Raw genomic sequence first — 17,989 nt, 5'->3', positions numbered from 1 at the left:
GCCTAGGAACAGTGGGTTAACTGCCTGTTCAGGGGCAGAACGACAGATTTGTACCTTGCCAGCTCGGGGGTTTGAACTTGCAACCTTCCAGTTACTAGTCCAACGCTCTAACCACTAGGCTACCCTAGTGGTATCTTGCTTGATTACTCTTCACTTTGACTAATTATGTCCATAAACTCTTCTTGGCTTCTTTCAGATTTAAACTTTCAACTTCTCTATTCACTAAAAGTAAATAAAGAATATCTTGTCTAAAGAATATAGTAATGTCACTCTGCTATGTCTCAACATTGGTTTGTTGTGTGCTTGCCAGAACAATCAGATGGTCTCTGTCGAAAGCTGGAGAAGGCCTGTGATAAACCCAAAGCTCAGAAGCCATGGGACAAAGATGCCTGGGAGATCTCCAAGGAGTCCATCAAGATGGTGAAGAAACTAGGAGCCGGACAATTTGGTGAAGTGTGGATGGGTGAGTCAATGAAAGATGCTCCCTGTCTGTTGGAGGAGTGTGTTATGTATGTGTGTGTAAGTGTACAGCAGTGGTTCCCAACCTTTTTCGGTTACTGTACCACCAACGTGATTTTGCTCTGCCTGGAGTACCCCTGAGGTACCCCCTCATGTACATTTGATCAGTAGGCCTATGGTCTCTTGAGTCTTCCTAAGTACCCCCTGTGGATAGGCCAAGTACCCCCAGGGGTCCTAGTACCACTGGTTAGGAACCACTGTTGTACAGTATGTGACTGTGTGTCATTTCACCAAGAACATAGTAGTGGTGATTATCAGATATCCCAAATTAGTAAGTCATCTTTATTGTAATGTAAGTGGATGCATGAGTCATGGCAGACCTTTGTTCAGAATTCTCCATTGTTTTTGAATGGTATCACTTTATTGTGGTGTAATTGTATCAGGGTTAGGGCAGCTGAGACAGACAGGCAGTCAAATGTTGATCCTACTGTCTCTATGAGATTGTGAGCAGCCGTAGAGAGTGGAGGGATGGGACTGGTACAAGGAACTGTTGGTGCTGTTATCAGAGGCATCTGTAGAGGAAATGTGAGTATGTCTGACTTTGAATTTGCATTGGATTTTGTTATTATTCAAGTCCTCCCTTCCCGCACCACAGCCTTGATGAATTGCAGGAAGTTGTCATCTTTGCAAATATCCAAATGGACTGTGGGGCTCCTGTACGGCGCTCAAGATGTTTCCTTTGTTTTCTCTGAACTCATTGGCTTTAAGGGCTTTCCCTATGGCACAGTGAGCCAGCCAGCCAGATGGAGCTGTCGACAGTCCTGTTTCCTCTCATTCACCTCTTTGCATTTGTTATGTCTCTGTAGAGTTTAGTCCCCTCTTCTCTATGAAAACGAGGAATTAAGAGGCTTAGATTAGGATGAAGTTCAGTGCTTGTTCAGCTAGCACAGTGGAAACAATAAAATTGTTGGAGACTTATGTGATAAAGAAATGCTATTCTGGACGGCGGGTTCAAAATGCTCGAACTTGTACTGAAACTCCACTTGTTAATCAGTAATATATACAGAGAAACTCCCTAGCTTGTATTTTATTCCGTGCATGCCAAATAGCACCCTATTCCCTACATAGTGCACTAATTTTGACCAAAGCTCTATGGGCCCTGGTCAAAAGTAATACACTATATTGGGAATATGCTGTCATTTGGGACGTACACTGAGAGTTATTGTTTTGAATCAATGGTCTCTCTAGCAGTTCTATCATCATTCCCCTGAGGCGTCTTACAGTTGATGTTTGTTCAGAGTGCAGTGAAGCTGAAACATGAAAATGTATCTGTCTCGAGGCTCCTGCTGTCTACTTTTAGCTCTCTCAAACAAACAGTTTTTTTCTGAACTGTTACAGCTTAATTCCTTCGTTCTATTTATTGAGTATGAACTGCGCTTCACTACTCTATGTCACTGCCATTCGTTCCCTTGTTGCTTAATCGTGTGAAACTGTTTATGTGAAATCTTCCAATCAAAATGTCATTCAAATAAAAAGACAAAAAAAATACAGTAGGTAGCCCTAGAGGTCAGAAGACATTTTCATATACTTCATACTGTGTAAATCCCTCCTTGTTGCAGCGTTCTACAACAACACGACCAAGGTGGCAGTGAAGACACTGAAGCCAGGCACCATGTCAGCTGAGGCCTTCATGGAGGAGGCTAACCTGATGAAGACCCTGCAACACGACAGACTGGTGCGCCTCTACGCCGTCGTCACCAAGGTCGAGCCCATCTACATCATCACAGAGTACATGTCCAATGGTAACACACCCTTCATGTCCAATTCCTAATCATTTTGCCGACATGTTTTCATCAATACACACCATTTGATGTTACATAAGTTATATAAGTGTTCTGTAAGTCACCTCTGCACATTTTCATTGGTTTGGTTTCTATTCCTCCATTTTGTTTCTTTCCTTTTTTTTAGGTAGCCTCTTAGATTTCCTAAAAAGTGAGGTAGGCTGCAAAGTTCAGCTACCTAAGCTCATCGATTTCTCTGCACAGGTAATGCATGTTCGTCTTTTCATCTCTATATGTCACAAGGACTAAGATTATCGCTCAACTTTACAGACATTTCCACTTCAGAAATAGATGATGATGTCAGTTTTTCCATTGGTAAACCAGAAAGAGGAATAGCAACTAAATACTATTTGGTGACGCACTTTCCAAATGAGATGCAACAAACTAAGAACATAGAAGTGACAAGTGAAGACCATCCTGTGGTGCCTCACACGTGCCTATTAAAGTATGCGTCTCATGGAAGTATAAGAAATGTGATTCAACCAAACAGTCAATACACAAAATGATGATCCATAAGTTACCATTGATAACATGCCTCACCAAAGAAGTAAACTACCTAAAAAAAAAAATCACACATTTTGAAAGGAATATACCTCATTCCATATAGATCGGTACACTTGAGATACTAATTAGTTCAATAGAAATTCCTAATGAACTTTAATCAGGTCTTTGTGGATTGACTGAGAGGTGTGGTCAGTTCAGGCTTGGGAAAACTGCATCTGCCCACAGTTGCACAACGTGTTAAGACAAAGTGAAAGAGGATGCAGTTGGGGAAATGAAACAATTGTCTGATAACCAGATCAACCCTTTCCCAGAATGGACTCAGCCAGCTCACTTAAACCTGTTGAGTAATAACCAAGTCAAATGGTTGGTAAGCTAATTCAATTCTACCAAGAGGTAAAATACAAACATTAACTACACTATGTATACAAAGGTATGTGGACATCCCTTCAAATGAGTGGATTCGGCTATTTCAGCAACACTAGTTGCTGACAGGTGTATAAAATCGAGCACACAGCCATACAATCTCCATAGACAAACATTGTCAGTAGAATGGCCTTACTGAAGAGCTCAGAGACTTTCAACATAGCACCGTCATAGGATGCCACCTTTCCAACAAGTCAGTCATCAAAATTCTGCCCTGCTAGAGCTGCCCCGGTCAACTGTAAGTGCTGTTATTGCGAAGTGGAAACGTCTAAGAGCAACAACGGCTCAGACGCGAAGTGGTAGGCCACACAAGCTCACGGAACGGGACCACAGAGTGCTGAAGTTTGTAGCGTGTAAAAATCACCTGTCCTCGTTTGTAACACACACTACCGAGTTCCAAACTGCCAGCTTCATGAAATAGGTTTCCATGGCCGAGCAGCCACACACAAGCCTAAGATCACCATATACAATGCCTAGCATCGGCTGGTGGCTTAATGGAAGCAAGTCCCCGCAGAAATGTTCCAACATCTAGTGGAAAGCCTTCCCAGAAGAGTGGAGAATGTTATAGAAAAAAATAAAACCATTATTTAACTAGGGAAGTCAGTTAAGAACAAATTATTATTTAAAATGGTGGTCTACCAAGAGGCAAAAAGCCTCTTGCGTGGACAGGGATTCATTTAAAAAACTTTTTTTTTTAAACATAGGACAAAACACACATCACGACAAGAGAGACAACACAACACTACATAAAGAGAGACCTAAGACAACAACATAGCATGGCAGCAACACATGAAAACACAGCATGGTAGCAACCCAACATGGCAGCAGAACAACATGGTAGCAGCATAAAACATGGTAGAAACATTATTGGGCAGAGACAACAGCACAAATGGCAAGAAGGTAGAGATAACAATACATCACGCGAAGCAGCCACAACAGTCAGTAAGAGTGTCCATGATTGAGTCTTTGAATGAAGAGACGGAGATAAAACGGTCCAGTTTGAGTGTCTTTTGCAGCTCGTGCCAGTCACTAGTTGCAGCGAACTGAAAAGAGGAGCGACCCAGGGATGTGTGTGCTTTGGGGAACTTTAAGAGAATGTGACTGGCAGAACAGGGAATGAGATGTTTGACGAGCAGGTGTCCACAGAATTTTGGTCATGTGGTGCATGTTGTGCAGCATTGCACATTTGCCATACTGAATTTTTGTCAGAAGAGAAGTCTAGTTATTAACCATTTTCAGTACTGTTTTATGGGAACGAAACGACACAAGTCAGTCGGAAAGTTTGACTAATTTGGGTCGAATGCTGAATTGAGTTTCATCTCAGATAGATAGGTACTTTATTAATCTCTGAGGGGAACTTTCATCAATTTTCAGATTGCGGAGGGAATGGCTTACATTGAGAAGAAGAACTACATCCACCGTGACCTGAGAACAGCCAATGTCCTGGTGTCTGAGAGTTTGCTGTGTAAAATAGCTGACTTTGGCCTTGCTAGAGTTATAGAAGATGACCAGTACACAGCCAGAGAGGGTGAGCCTTCCGTCTGTGCATGCTAGAATTAGTTAGTACAATATTAATACTGTACTTTGGCCATACTGTTATACATATGTGTGATTCATGTGATAACATTCATGACTGATTAATTATGCATCATAAGTTTTTCCCAAAACGATTTGTCTAGTGTCACATCTTTGGCTGAGCAAGACAGTATAGAGAAATTCCCTGTTGCTCTCTAGAGTTATTACAGTAGTGTAATTGTGTATATTTTGTAAGATCGTATCTTTAGAGACTAGTACCGCTGAGGGACATGATGTTGATGTTTATCTAAGGGACTTGGATCAGGCTTTGCATAGTGTGTTTGTTTTTTGTTATGCCAATGAGGAAGTAGAGGTACATATCAGCAATGTAAACATGCTAGAAGCAAACTGGTTATCATTGCATATTGGTTTGTACAAGTAACAGTAACAGTATAAGTAACAGTATAACTTTAGACCGTCCCCTCGCCCATACCCGGGCTCCTCTGCACACATCAACAACAGTCACCCACGAAGCATCGTTACCCATCGCTCCACAAAAGCCGTGGCCCTTGCAGAGCAAAGGGACCTACTACTTCAAGGTCTCAGAGCAAGTGACGTCACCGCGAACTAGCTAGCCGTTTCACATCCGTTACATTTACATTTACATTTAAGTCATTTATCAGACACTCTTATCCAGAGCGACTTACAAATTGGCACAAGAATGCTTCTGTCAGCAGTCCAAACATGTACTAGTGTATATAATTGTACCTTGGTTGGTTGGTTAGGCAGATAAGTGTCAAACTATTCCGTCCTCTGAATATGTGAGTGTTTGCCCATTACAGGTGCAAAGTTTCCCATCAAGTGGACAGCACCAGAGGCCATCAACTATGGATCCTTCACTATCAAGTCAGACATGTGGTCCTTTGGAGTCCTCCTGTATGAAATCATTACCTATGGAAAAATACCTTATCCAGGTAATTACAAGCAACCTTATACACATAAACACACACAATACTTTCATATTTAAGACTAGCTACTCAAGCCTGATTTCCCCACGATATGCTGCCAAATATAGAGTTTGAATTAACGAAATAATAGGCGTTAACATATATTTATCGCCATCTGCTGGTTAATGACAGATATTGCATGAGATCATTGAGTGGTATTCTCCAGAGAAGGACCCTGTATTTGGTTTGATGGTATTTATTGTGATGTGTTAGGAAATACCAAATACCTGCTGACTTTATTTGTATTTTTTATTGGTATTTTTCCCGCTATTGATCAACCATTTTCCCCACAGAAATAAGAATTGGTCACATTTGCTTTTTTTCCTATTTGGGTCGACCTGCATTTCAGAGTATCTGCTTCGTCTCACTGAATCTTTCTGTTCCCTTTTTCCTTTTTCAAGGGATGAGTAATGGTGAGGTGATGACTTCAGTGCAGAGAGGTTATAGAATGCCCCGCCCTGAGAACTGTCCCAATGAGCTCTATGACATCATGACCAGTTGTTGGAAGAGCAAGCCAGATGACAGGCCTACATTTGACTACATCCAGAGTGTCCTAGATGACTTTTACACCGCCACAGAGGGCCAGTACCAACAGCAGCCCTAGGAAGTCAATGTTTGAGTCCCAATAGGGCTCTGGCCAAAAGTAGTGCACTATGTAGGGGATAGGGTGTCCTTTGGGATGTACATACATCTGCCAATGTGCTAGTTTCATTATGAAATTGTCAATCCACCAGCAACAATATCAGCTATTCAGCGGAAGTAGAGATATTGTCGGACAAGTTGACTGCTTGCTTATTTTTTAGGCAAGCCAAAGATGAATCTATGAACTCAACTTCATATTGAAGTATAGACCTGCTTGTGCATTTCAGCATTTCACGGAAAATGATCGAATAACAAATGGCTTACTGTTGACTGACTCTGATCAAACCTGTAGAATAATTATCACATTGAACAGCACAAAATAGACATTCTACCACATATTTATTATCACTTTAGCCATATCTGTTTGCCATGTTGAATTCAATCATACATTTTACCAGCACAGATGCTTACCTTTTCATCTATTACATTTCTATTTTTCTCTGTATTTCAAGGTACATTGATTTATTTGATCTTTTGGGTTATTTTCTGAATGACAGAAATAATGAGACTAATGATTTATTTCATGTATATTTGTTGTATTTTAGTTTTTTTATGAGATATTGATGTGTGACATCACGTGATTGTATCAACCTGAATAAATGCAAATGATCTGTATCAATAAAAATACTTATTTGCAGATGTTTTATAATTTTGGCCTATTTTAAGTTATTTGAAAAGTGTCATCAGCACTAGAAATTATATTATATGCTATCAACTATTTATCTTCAGACAAGACAAGTGGCGTTCCATGTCCTCTTTTTGTACTAGCGCTTTTCAATGAATTCACTTCTCCATGCGATGTGAGATCTGATTTAAAATCAGATCACTTGAGTCAGTGAATTGACTTACAAAACATGAAAAGTATCAATAAAATATATTATAAACGGACAACTACCGATATCACAGTGCGCAACATACAAAATTCGGGGTTCTGGAGGCAAAAAGTTTAAACGTAACCATAGTGGTCACATGACTTTCTAAAGATGGCCGCGCCCTGTAGCCGAGGGGTGTGGCATAATTTTAGTTGTACAACATTCTGGATGATAGTTAAGAAGCAGGTAGCATTGTGCCACTGACATCTAGGACACGTAAACATCATTTCTACACTTTCTCAACCATTGTATCATCTGTCCCATCATGGAGAATGACGATCTAATACTGTACGTATATTCTGAATACCTCGCTACTCTAAAGCAAGCTATCGTTAGCCGACTAGCTTACCGTGTTACAAAACACTGAACCATTAGCTATATATCTATTACGTCGACATTCAAGTGCATGTAGTGTTGTTTGTGTTCTTCTCATGTTTGATTGTAGCTAGCTAGTTCTTTTTTTAATTGTGTGCTAAGAAGCTAGCTAGTTAGCTACCCGCCATTAACAGCTAACTGATCCAGGCAACTTTGCCTCAGTCACTAAAGGAACACGATGAAGACTTGCAGCATGTCACATTGAAGTATTGTCAGGGGTTAGGCTTGGTACGTAAAGCATTTGTGACAGTGTCACTATGAAGTTGCATGAGAAAGAGAACCTGCATAATTTCATTCAACCGTTTCACAATGTGCAGCTGATAACAGAGAGGAGGGACTTATCTTTTTAGATCACATGCTCCTACAGCACTCTATAGTGGGTGGCCAACACGATAGCTAGGATAAGGGGAGGAGTAGGCCTTGCCTCTGATAAGAATATGACCTCATTGTTAAAGTGGTGAAGAATATTACTAACTAAATGTGTCTGTACCTACCTATCTACCTGTTTGAGTGAATGGGTGGGTTGGGAGGGGAAAAGCGTCATGTTATGTTTACATTGCTTTGACAATGTCTCATTCCATCTTTGACTTGATATTTTGTTTTTTAGCCCCAAAGACTTTCCTAAGTTGAAGAATGATACATTCCTCCGTGCATGCCATGGCCAGGAGACCAATCATGTGCCTGTGTGGTGTATGAGACAGGCTGGACGCTACCTGCCAGGTGGGCCTCACGACACCCTCATATTCACTTCACTGACATAAGAGACTAACATTAACAAGCACTAGGCTAAATCAAATATGAGTAGGCTGTTATTGTTTGAAGGGACCCATCCATCCTTTAATGAGTTGCTGGTATTGACATGTTTGTTTGTAGAGTTCCGTGAGTTCAGAGCTGGGAAGGACTTCTTTGAAACTTGTCGGTCACCTGCAGCCTGCTGCGAACTCACTCTCCAGGTAGCTATGCAGTACAGGTATAAAACGATCTACAAAACATCTTAGCCTTGATTGATAACGTTCACCTATTATTTTTTGGGGTCTTCTCACAGCCATTGAGACGTTTCCCATTTGATGCTGCCATCATCTTCTCAGATATCCTGGTTATCCCACAGGTAAGAGTAGTCCTTGTCTGACAAAGAGTTTTTATTTGCCATTACTTTACTCACTTCAATTACAAGTGTTCTTCCTCCTTTTCCTCCTCAGTAAGAAGGTCATCTCTTTGTGTAGTATGTGGAGAGGAGGAAACACATAACTCAGATACAGTATGAGGAATGGGAACTGCCCAATGAATGTCTGGGTGTATGTGTGTTCCTGCTACCAGGCCATGGGTATGGATGTCCAGATGGTGGCAGGAAAGGGCCCTACGTTCCCAGAGCCCCTAAAGGAGCCAGAGGACCTGCTGCTCCTGCAGCCCAAGGTGGACGTCAACAAGGAGCTGGGCTATGTCTTCAAGGCCATCACATTGACACGCCACAAACTGGATGGCAAGGTCCCTCTGATCGGCTTCACTGGTGCCCCGGTGAGATCGCACACACACACACACACAGACACACACAGACACACACACAGACACACACACAGACACACACACAGACACACACACAGACACACACACAGACACACACACAGACAGACAGACAGACAGACAGACAGACAGACAGACAGACAGACAGACAGACAGACAGACAGACAGACAGACAGACAGACAGACAGACAGACAGACAGACAGACAGACAGACAGACAGACAGACAGACAGACAGACAGACAGACAGACAGACAGACAGACAGACAGACAGACAGACAGACAGACAGACAGACAGACAGACAGACAGACAGACAGACAGACAGACAGACAGACAGACAGACAGACAGACAGACAGACAGACAGACAGACAGACAGACAGACAGACAGACAGACAGACAGACAGACAGACAGACAGACAGACAGACAGACAGACAGACAGACAGAGAACACTTTTGAATAAATAATCTAATGGTTGCTTCAATCGTCAGAAGAAAAAAATGTGTTTATTTTGGTGTTCTTAGACTAGTGGCTTCGGTAAAGTGGCCCATATCATCATCTGTTTTCCCTTGTAGTGGACCCTAATGGCCTATATGATTGAGGGGGGAGGTTCAACAACCCACTCCAAGGCTAAGCGCTGGCTGTACCGCCACCCTGAGGCCAGCCACAAGCTGCTAAAGATGCTGACAGATGTCATCGTAGAGTACCTGCTGGGACAAGTAGCTGCTGGGGCACAGGTAAGCTAGGCATCATGGGAGATTGAGTTCCAGCTGTATCTTACTACAGTTTATCCTCAGGTGCACTGCTAGCTCAGAGTTCTTGCAGATGGGAAAATTATCAGGTGAATAGAGGGTAGATCATTTTATTTACAGCACTTAATTGGACAAGGAGAAGATGTTACACTTGCCAGATGACCATTAATTATTTGATAGCTCAATATCTAGGAACTGATAGAATGTTGATTTTATTCATGCCTTATAGGGCCCCTGGCATAGGCACATTATACAAAAGACATACACTGATTGTACCAAACATTATGAACACCTTCCTATTGCGTTGAGCCCCCCAGCCTCAGTTCGTTAGGGCATGGACTGTACAAGGTGTTGAAAGAGTTGTGCCAAGTTGGCTGGATGTCCTTTGGGTGGTGGACCAGGAAGCTGTTGATTGTGAAAAACCCAGCAGCGTGGCACTTTTTAACACACTCAAACCGGTGCGCCTGGCACCTACTACCATACCCCGTTCAAAGGCCCCTACCACCATACCCCGTTCAAAGGCCCCTACTACCATACCCCGTTCAAAGGCCCCTACTACCATACCCCGTTCAAAGGCCCCTACCACCATACCCCGTTCAAAGGCCCCTACCACCATACCCCGTTCAAAGGCCCCTACCACCATATCCCGTTCAAAGGCAGTCACATATTTTGTCTTGGCCTTTCACCTTCGGAATGGCACACAATCCATGTCTGTCGTCTCAAGGCTTAAAAATCCTTCTTCTTTTCTCCTCCTCTTCATCTACACTGATTGATGTGGATATAACAAGTGACATCAAAAAGAGATCATAGCTTTCACCTGGATTCACCTGGTCAGTCTGTCATGGAAAGAGCAGATGTTCCTAATGTTTTGTACACTCAGTGTAGTGCTGTGTAGATACATCCCCCCATCCCTGTGTTTCCCCAGGCCTTGCAGGTGTTTGAGTCCCATGCTGGCTGTCTGGGCCCAGTGGAGTTCCAGGAGTTCTCCCTGCCCTACCTCCGAGACATCGCCTGTAAGGTCAAGGACCAGCTGAAGGAGTCAGGCCAGGATGTCCCCATGGTGAGCCCACACAGACTGTCATTCACACATCAACACAGACCTCCATTTTGTGGATTTTATGTCACTAGATTTTCAAGACAATCTTTTGTTTATCATCTCCTACGTTATAAAAGGCTTGCCGTTATTGCAGTGAGATATGTTGGCCAGTGTGATATTTCACCAGTAGATGGCACTATATGGTCAGATTTGTCTCTACAGGCGGCATCTTAAATAGTCAGAAATACATTAGAGGCTTTTTTTATGCCTTGAATCATTATATAGCATGTTGTAGGTCTCAGAATCAGCAGTGTAGTGGCGGGTAAATGCAAGTTAACACAGTTCACCCAACTTTTTCTTGCCCAACAGTTAACCCACTTTTTTGCCGAAAAACGCAATGAAACAGTTACTTTTCTTTTCACGCCGACCTGAAGTCTTTTTTTTTTTTTTTTTTTACCTGTACAACACTGCTCATAATTAAATATTTCACAATTGTTTTGTAATTTTAGTTATTCACGGGTGTGTCTTTAAAGTTCCCTGGACCATTCTGTAACCCCCCCCCTCCCCCCTCCCTCACCGTGTCCTGTATGTTCTATTCCAGATTGTGTTTGCCAAGGACGGCCACTATGGTCTGGAGGACCTCTCTCAGTCCCACTATGAGGTTGTTGGTTTGGATTGGACCATTGATCCACGCTCAGCACGGTAATGGACATGAACCCTTTTCACAGAAAGCAATTGATGATTATGAATCATTCCCAGAGAGTTAGCTTCCTAGACAGTCAATGGCCGAGCCAACGTTTGCAAAATACATTTTGTGTCATATGTTTAAATTGTATTGGATTCACAAGTTTATCCTGTCAACAGGGATGCCTGGCTTTGTCCACTGAACAGCTTGTAAATGAACTCTTGCTAACGAGCCTATTCTATTGTCTCTGTGATTTCAGAGAGCGGACGGGAGGAAAGGTTAGTCTCCAGGGGAACATGGACCCCTGTGCACTCTATGCCCCCAAGGTAAGCACTGGGTTTTTTTCTGGATCAAAATGGGGTTTAGGTGGTGGGCGTGGCCAATGGTGCAGTCTCCAACTGAACATTTAAGGGCCTCTCCTCTTTGCCGCAGATAAACTTTTTGCTTTTTTAAGGCTAATTTCCTGCAATTTGACACTTTTTGCCTTGGGGCGAAGAGAACATTTGACAGTTTTAAAGCAATACGAGTGACTCAAAATCAATGGGGGCCCCATGACAAAAATACTCCTGAATGCATCATTTATTTGAATGCTTGATTCTCCCTGACTGTCTAGTTTTTTGTTTTGGAGATGGTCAGTTCTCAAAGTTGATCTTATTTAAAAATATACAAGTCCATTATCCTTTCTACATACTTCATATCTGGTTTTAGTCGTTTAAGTTTACACTGAAAACGTTTGACCATTCCCGAAAATGATTTTATTATATTATTTAAAAAATAAATCTTGAATATTGACAATAGAAAACACATGGTACAGAGAGATGTTTGAGTACAAAGGTACTGTACAGTACAAGCACATGACCCAGCAACCATTGTGTTCTTGAGCCAGGCACTTGCTAACCCCACTGCTCTTACTTATATGGCACACTTTCAAAAGCCATGCTCATTTGTCTCTGTTTCTACAGGAGCGTATATCAGAGATAGTGAAGAAGATGCTGGAAGGCTTTGGGACCAGAGGGTACATAGCCAACCTGGGCCACGGGCTGTACCCTGACATGGACCCAGAGAATGTGGGTGCCTTTGTAGAAGCTGTCCACACTCACTCTCGCCACCTCAATCTCAAGTAACACCCCGTCACCAGGCAACATTGACCACAGTCATCATACTAGCAGAGAGCAGCGCCCAAAGAACTAAGCAACATTGCATTGGTTTATAGAGACAATGTATCATGTATTCACAGAAATCCAATCTACCAACAGGTCTTATCAAGTATGTTATCCCAGGACAAATCCAGACTTACGCTATACCACAAACAATCGGCCGTTTCCAGCTACAATAGTCATTTACAACATTAACAATGTCTACACTGTATTTCTGATCAATTTGCTGTTATTTTAATGGACAAAAAATGTGCATTTCTTTCAAAAACGAGGACATTTAAGTGACCCCAAACGGTAGTGTGTGATTTTTCTTTTATAAATAATATTTTGGTTATATTCTATAGATAATCCTTGGACAAAAGAAAAACATTAAAGTAGTGCACGACCTTGTAATATTTCCTATGTGTACCTCTGCTCCGTTTTTTTCATCAGGTAGTTCATCTTACAACAACATGAAGGGTTTAATGTGATTATCTTGAAAGGTGGTGTGTTGGTCTCATGGCCAACACTGTTGTTTGACTGTGACAAATGTACTAAAGCATAAAGCACTAGTGTTTATTTCGCTCTTTGTTTTTATTCAGTCAAAAGCCTTCATCCAGGACTGTTGGTTCAGCTTGTTGTGCTCCATAGATTTGGACCTCTGCAGTTCACCAAAGCTCTCAAGGGAAGCTCCCAATTTGAGATGAATTTGCAATCCTATGTCCACACATCTACCACTATACCACTGGTGCTTGAGATTATCAGGGGAAACTCTTAAATGACCAATGAGATGTACAGTCGTGGCCAAAAGTTTTGAGAATGACACAAATATACATTTTCAGTCTGCTGCCTCAGTTTGTATGATGGCAATTTGCATATACTCCAGAATGTTATGAAGAATGATCAGATGAATTGCAAGTCCCTCTTTGCCATGCAAATGAACTGAATCCTCAAAAACATTTCCACTGCATTTCAGCCCTGCCACAAAAATACCAGCTGACATCAAGTCAGTGATTTTTCTTGTTAACACAGGTGTGAGTGTTGATGAGGACAAGGCTGGAGATCACTCTGTCATGCTGATTGAGTTCGAATAACAGACTGGAAGCTTCAAAAGGAGGGTGGTGCTTGGAATCATTGTTCTTCCTCTGTCAACCATGGTTACCTACAAGGAAACGTGCCGTTATCATTGCTTTGCACAAAAAGGGCTTCACAGGCTATTGCACCTAAATCAACCATTTATCGGATCATCAAGAACCTCAAGGAGAGCGGTTCAATTGTTGTGAAGAAGGCTTCAGGGCACCCAAGAAAGTCCCGCAAGCGCCAGGACCGCCTCCTAAAATTGATTCAGCTGCGGGATCGGAGCACCACCAGTACAGAGCTTGCTCAGGAATGGCAGCAGGCAGGTGTGAGGGCATCTGCACGTACAGTGAGGCGAAGACTTTTAGAGGATGGCCTGGTGTCAAGAAGGGCATCAAAGAAGCCACTTCTCTCCAGGAAAAACATCAGGGACAGACTGATATTCTGCGAAAGGTACAGGGATTGGACTGCTGAGGACTGTGGTAAAGTAATTTTCTTTGAATCCCCTTTCCGATTGTTTGGGGCATCTGGAAAAAAGCTTGTCCGGAGAAGACAAGGTGAGCGCTACCATCAGTCCTGTGTTTTGCCAACAGTAAAGCATCCTGAGACCATTCATGTGTGGGGTTGCTTCTCAACCAAGGGAGTGGGATCACTCACAATTTTGCCTAAGAACACAGCCATGAATAAAGAATGGTACCAACACATCCTCCGAGAGCAACTTCTCCCAACCATCCAGGAACAGTTTGGTGACGAACAATGCCGTTTCCAGCATAATGGAGCACCGTGCCATAAGGCAAAAGTGATAACCAAGTGGCTTGGGGAACAAAACATCAATATTTTGGGTCCATGGCCAGGAAACTCCCCAGACCTTAATCCCATTGATAACTTGTGGTCAATCCTCAAGAGGCGGGTGGACAAACAAAAACCCACAAATTCTGACAAACTCCAAGCATTGATTATGCAAGAATGGACTGCCATTAGTCAGGATGTGGCCCAGAAGTTAATTGACAGCATGCCAGGGCAGATTGCAGAGGTCTTGAAAAAGTAGGGTCAACACTGCAAATGTTGACTCTTTGCATCGAATTCATGTAATTGTCCAAATCTTTTGACACTTGTGAAATGCTTGTAATTATACTTCACTATTCCATAGTAACATCTGACAAAAATATCTGAAGACACTGAGGCAGCAGACTTTGAAAATGTATATTTGTGTCATTCTCAAAACTTTTGGCGACTGTAGTGAGGGGCTGGGAGTCGGGGATGTAGTGAGGGACTGGGGGATGGGTATGGTTGGCATACATGATTTTGTTTCACCATTTCCCGAACAAATCTATCCAGACTTAATTTGTTTCCATTTTGAACAGGCATATAAAAAATGGCTTAATTTTATTACTTATTTTGGTTTAAAAGGAAATGATTATCATTACAGACTGATATTTACACGAGGAATAAAGACAGTTAATCCCAATGGGTGTTTCTCTCTGAAAGGAAGCTAAAGCACTAGAGATAAGTAGAGTGGTACAAATCCAGTTGTTTTTGTTGTTGGAATTGTGGGCATAGGATTCCACAAAAATGCATCACGTTTTGGTTAGTTGTCCTTTACGGATGCTCCTTGATTTGCTGTGTGAAACATTGATAGAGGAAGTAGCTCTGCCTAGGAGTCTCCTGATTGGCTTGATGTCTGACCTTCAAGCCGCGGCGGTGGCACACTCCTTTTCAGCTGGACCCAAACGGCAAGTTGTCGTGACAATGCAGGATTAGCCCGACTTTGTGTTGTGAGGTGCTGTTCCCTGTCAGCCGATGTGAAGAAAAAAACCAATTAATTTGCTGATCATTTTACACTTCGCTGTTTAAGGACCAAGTAGAGCAAGGCTATGTTTTCTTGTTTCTCCCCATGTGCATGCGTCACGTCATGGGCTTTTCAGGCATTATTTTTTAAATGCAACAATGAATCTGGTGCTTAAAAAAAAAACTCAAGACCTCCTTACAAAAGAGGACCAAGGGGATGGATTGTGGGGGTCTCAGGCACAATCTCTCAGCAAATCAGCAGGCCTGAAAATCCAATCTGCTCCTGGAGACAGCAGGCTGTACATCATTTGTCAGGGACTGGCACCATCAGTGCTTTATCGTATGTGCTGCCGTAGACTGTGATTGATTTGAAATATTAACATAGGCCAATGGAGAAGCCCACATCAGACTTCTCAGTGAGGAGTCGCTGGCTGGCTCCAATTTGTCATACTGTAGCCGCTATGGAAAAAGTGAAGACAATATTTTGTGGGAATGTGATATTGGCACTGTCAGTACGCAGCCTTCGTGTGGATTCCATCGTGTGACCTGTGCTTTAGAAAGCCACTGACATGTCATTGTGTTAAGGTCACTGTCCCTTGTAAACCTTCATCTTTGTAATATATTCACACTGTATGAGTTGTGCCATTACACAAAGTGAGCGTTGAAAGAAATATGCTTGTCAGTCCCCAACTTGGACAGAGAGTAATGTGCGGTTTGTTCCTGTCACCTTATCACTAGTTAACATGGAGCCAAATGATGGTGGAGCTGGATGACACAGATACTATCAGAGGGAGCCTAACTCCCTGTGGTCCAGCCTTGACTCATCCATCACCATCATCTCTATTGTTCCACAGCTAAGACCACAGTCATTCATCTCCCCAGTCCCCACACCCAAGCATTTCTCAAAGGATTCAATCCAATCCAAAATGATACAAAGAAAGAATCATTTGGAATGGATAGAATCATAAGGCCACTGCAGTTACTCCTTTTCATTAGCTCTCCCCCAAGCGCCTTCCTCCCTGATCCCTCCTTCACCCCACCCAGCCTCTCACACACCCCAATTACTGAGGGATGTTAGAAAGCCAGAGCGGCAGGACAAAGCTCTCCAAATCAGCTCCCTGAAGAACGAGATGTTTGTTAATGCTGACAGCACAACCTACCATCCAAGAGAGAGAGAGAGAACTTAAGACTCACCTGCCAAACAGTTTGTAGACAGACACAGTCAGATTGCTCTCAGAGCATGAGTTTGTGCCAATTTGGAGGTGGACTTGGCCACCGGAGGAATTTCCTCCACCTGTTGGTCCTTGCTGGGGTTCGACTGACCAATTGTTTACTAATAAACATACAGCGCAACCCTAGTGTTCAAACAAAGCACCTACCTTCAGGACCACATAAGCAATCTGGTGCATCCCAGCATTCGTCTCACATCGATGCCTGTTCTCTCCACTCTTTCCCCCAGCTGACAGCCTCAGCAGCCGACACAGGAACCACACAGCAAGGTGGGGGAGCCAATTACTCGTCTGTCTCTTCCCTACATGTCACTTCAGCTAAATCACCCCCCTCTACAGGAGCACAAACACTCCCCAGTGGAGCAGAGGGGGGGGGGGGGGGGGGCCAGCCGCCATCCATATTTCAGCAGGCAAACTCTGTGCTCCCTGTCTAAAACACAACGACAGAGCCCATCTGTGAAGCACTCCCCCATGGATAGGCCAGGGGAGAAGCCGTGTAGTTTGTACAAGCAGGTCCGAAGAGTATTGGGCTTGTTGACAGCATCAGCACCCAGCGTACCAATCACTCTGACATTTGGTTTTCATGGTGTTTACAGTTGTAACAGATTGGCTCGTACAGCAGCAGCAAAAAAAACACCCCTACCTTTAACCCAGGATCAAATTAGAGCTAAACCAACCTGTCGGTCAACAAGCACGTGCAGCACATTCGATATCGGCCAACATATATTCCGGTTTTTGGTCACCACCGAATCCCAAAACCGATTGATAGAATTCACTGTCAGTCCAATCCCATGTGTAGGAGGTAACAGAACAAATTGAGGTGGTGTTCTATTAAGAACAGAATGGGAATCGGACAGTTGTGAGCTGTCTGCTGCGATAATTAATAAGCTCATTTAGAGAGGCAATCAATCTGGGCTGGAGACGTGCTGCCTGCCTCTCACACACACTTAGGATTCTTTATGACCTGATTCACAGGTTTGGCTCCATGAATGCCCTAATGAATGAGAATTGCAATGAGATAGATGAGATAGAGAGTCTTATTAGAGGAGAAATCACAACTACACCGACAGGAATAGAGTGGCACCTAAAGTGAGAGAAGACCGTTTTTAGAAAGTAGCAGGAGTCAATA

General features: G+C 42.9%; 2 protein-coding genes across 2 annotated transcripts in view; both read left to right on the top strand.

Moving 5' to 3' along the window:
• LOC124009795 (tyrosine-protein kinase Lyn-like) overlaps positions 1-7,040 on the top strand; it is a 13,476-nt gene extending 6,436 nt beyond the window's left edge. The window contains exons 7-12 of the mRNA XM_046321968.1: positions 311-463; positions 2,079-2,261; positions 2,428-2,504; positions 4,602-4,755; positions 5,585-5,716; positions 6,151-7,040. Coding sequence (XP_046177924.1) covers positions 311-463; positions 2,079-2,261; positions 2,428-2,504; positions 4,602-4,755; positions 5,585-5,716; positions 6,151-6,353 — 902 coding nt within the window. The 3' untranslated portion in view covers positions 6,354-7,040. The remainder of the gene's footprint in view (positions 1-310; positions 464-2,078; positions 2,262-2,427; positions 2,505-4,601; positions 4,756-5,584; positions 5,717-6,150) is intronic.
• A 338-nt stretch (positions 7,041-7,378) lies between these two features.
• On the top strand, positions 7,379-13,345 carry LOC124009621 (uroporphyrinogen decarboxylase-like). Its single transcript, XM_046321607.1, has 10 exons — positions 7,379-7,551; positions 8,246-8,358; positions 8,512-8,591; positions 8,684-8,746; positions 8,956-9,153; positions 9,733-9,894; positions 10,835-10,969; positions 11,547-11,647; positions 11,890-11,956; positions 12,593-13,345. Exons 1-10 carry the CDS (start codon positions 7,529-7,531, stop codon positions 12,752-12,754), a joined length of 1,104 nt encoding a protein of 367 aa, XP_046177563.1. The 5' UTR covers positions 7,379-7,528; the 3' UTR covers positions 12,755-13,345.
• The last annotated feature ends 4,644 nt before the right edge of the window (positions 13,346-17,989 follow it).

This window comes from Oncorhynchus gorbuscha, linkage group LG22 (assembly GCF_021184085.1).
Source record: "Oncorhynchus gorbuscha isolate QuinsamMale2020 ecotype Even-year linkage group LG22, OgorEven_v1.0, whole genome shotgun sequence".
NCBI lineage: Eukaryota > Metazoa > Chordata > Actinopteri > Salmoniformes > Salmonidae > Oncorhynchus > Oncorhynchus gorbuscha.
Note: the sequence above shows the minus strand (reverse complement) of the source record. Positions and strands in the feature narration are given on the sequence as shown.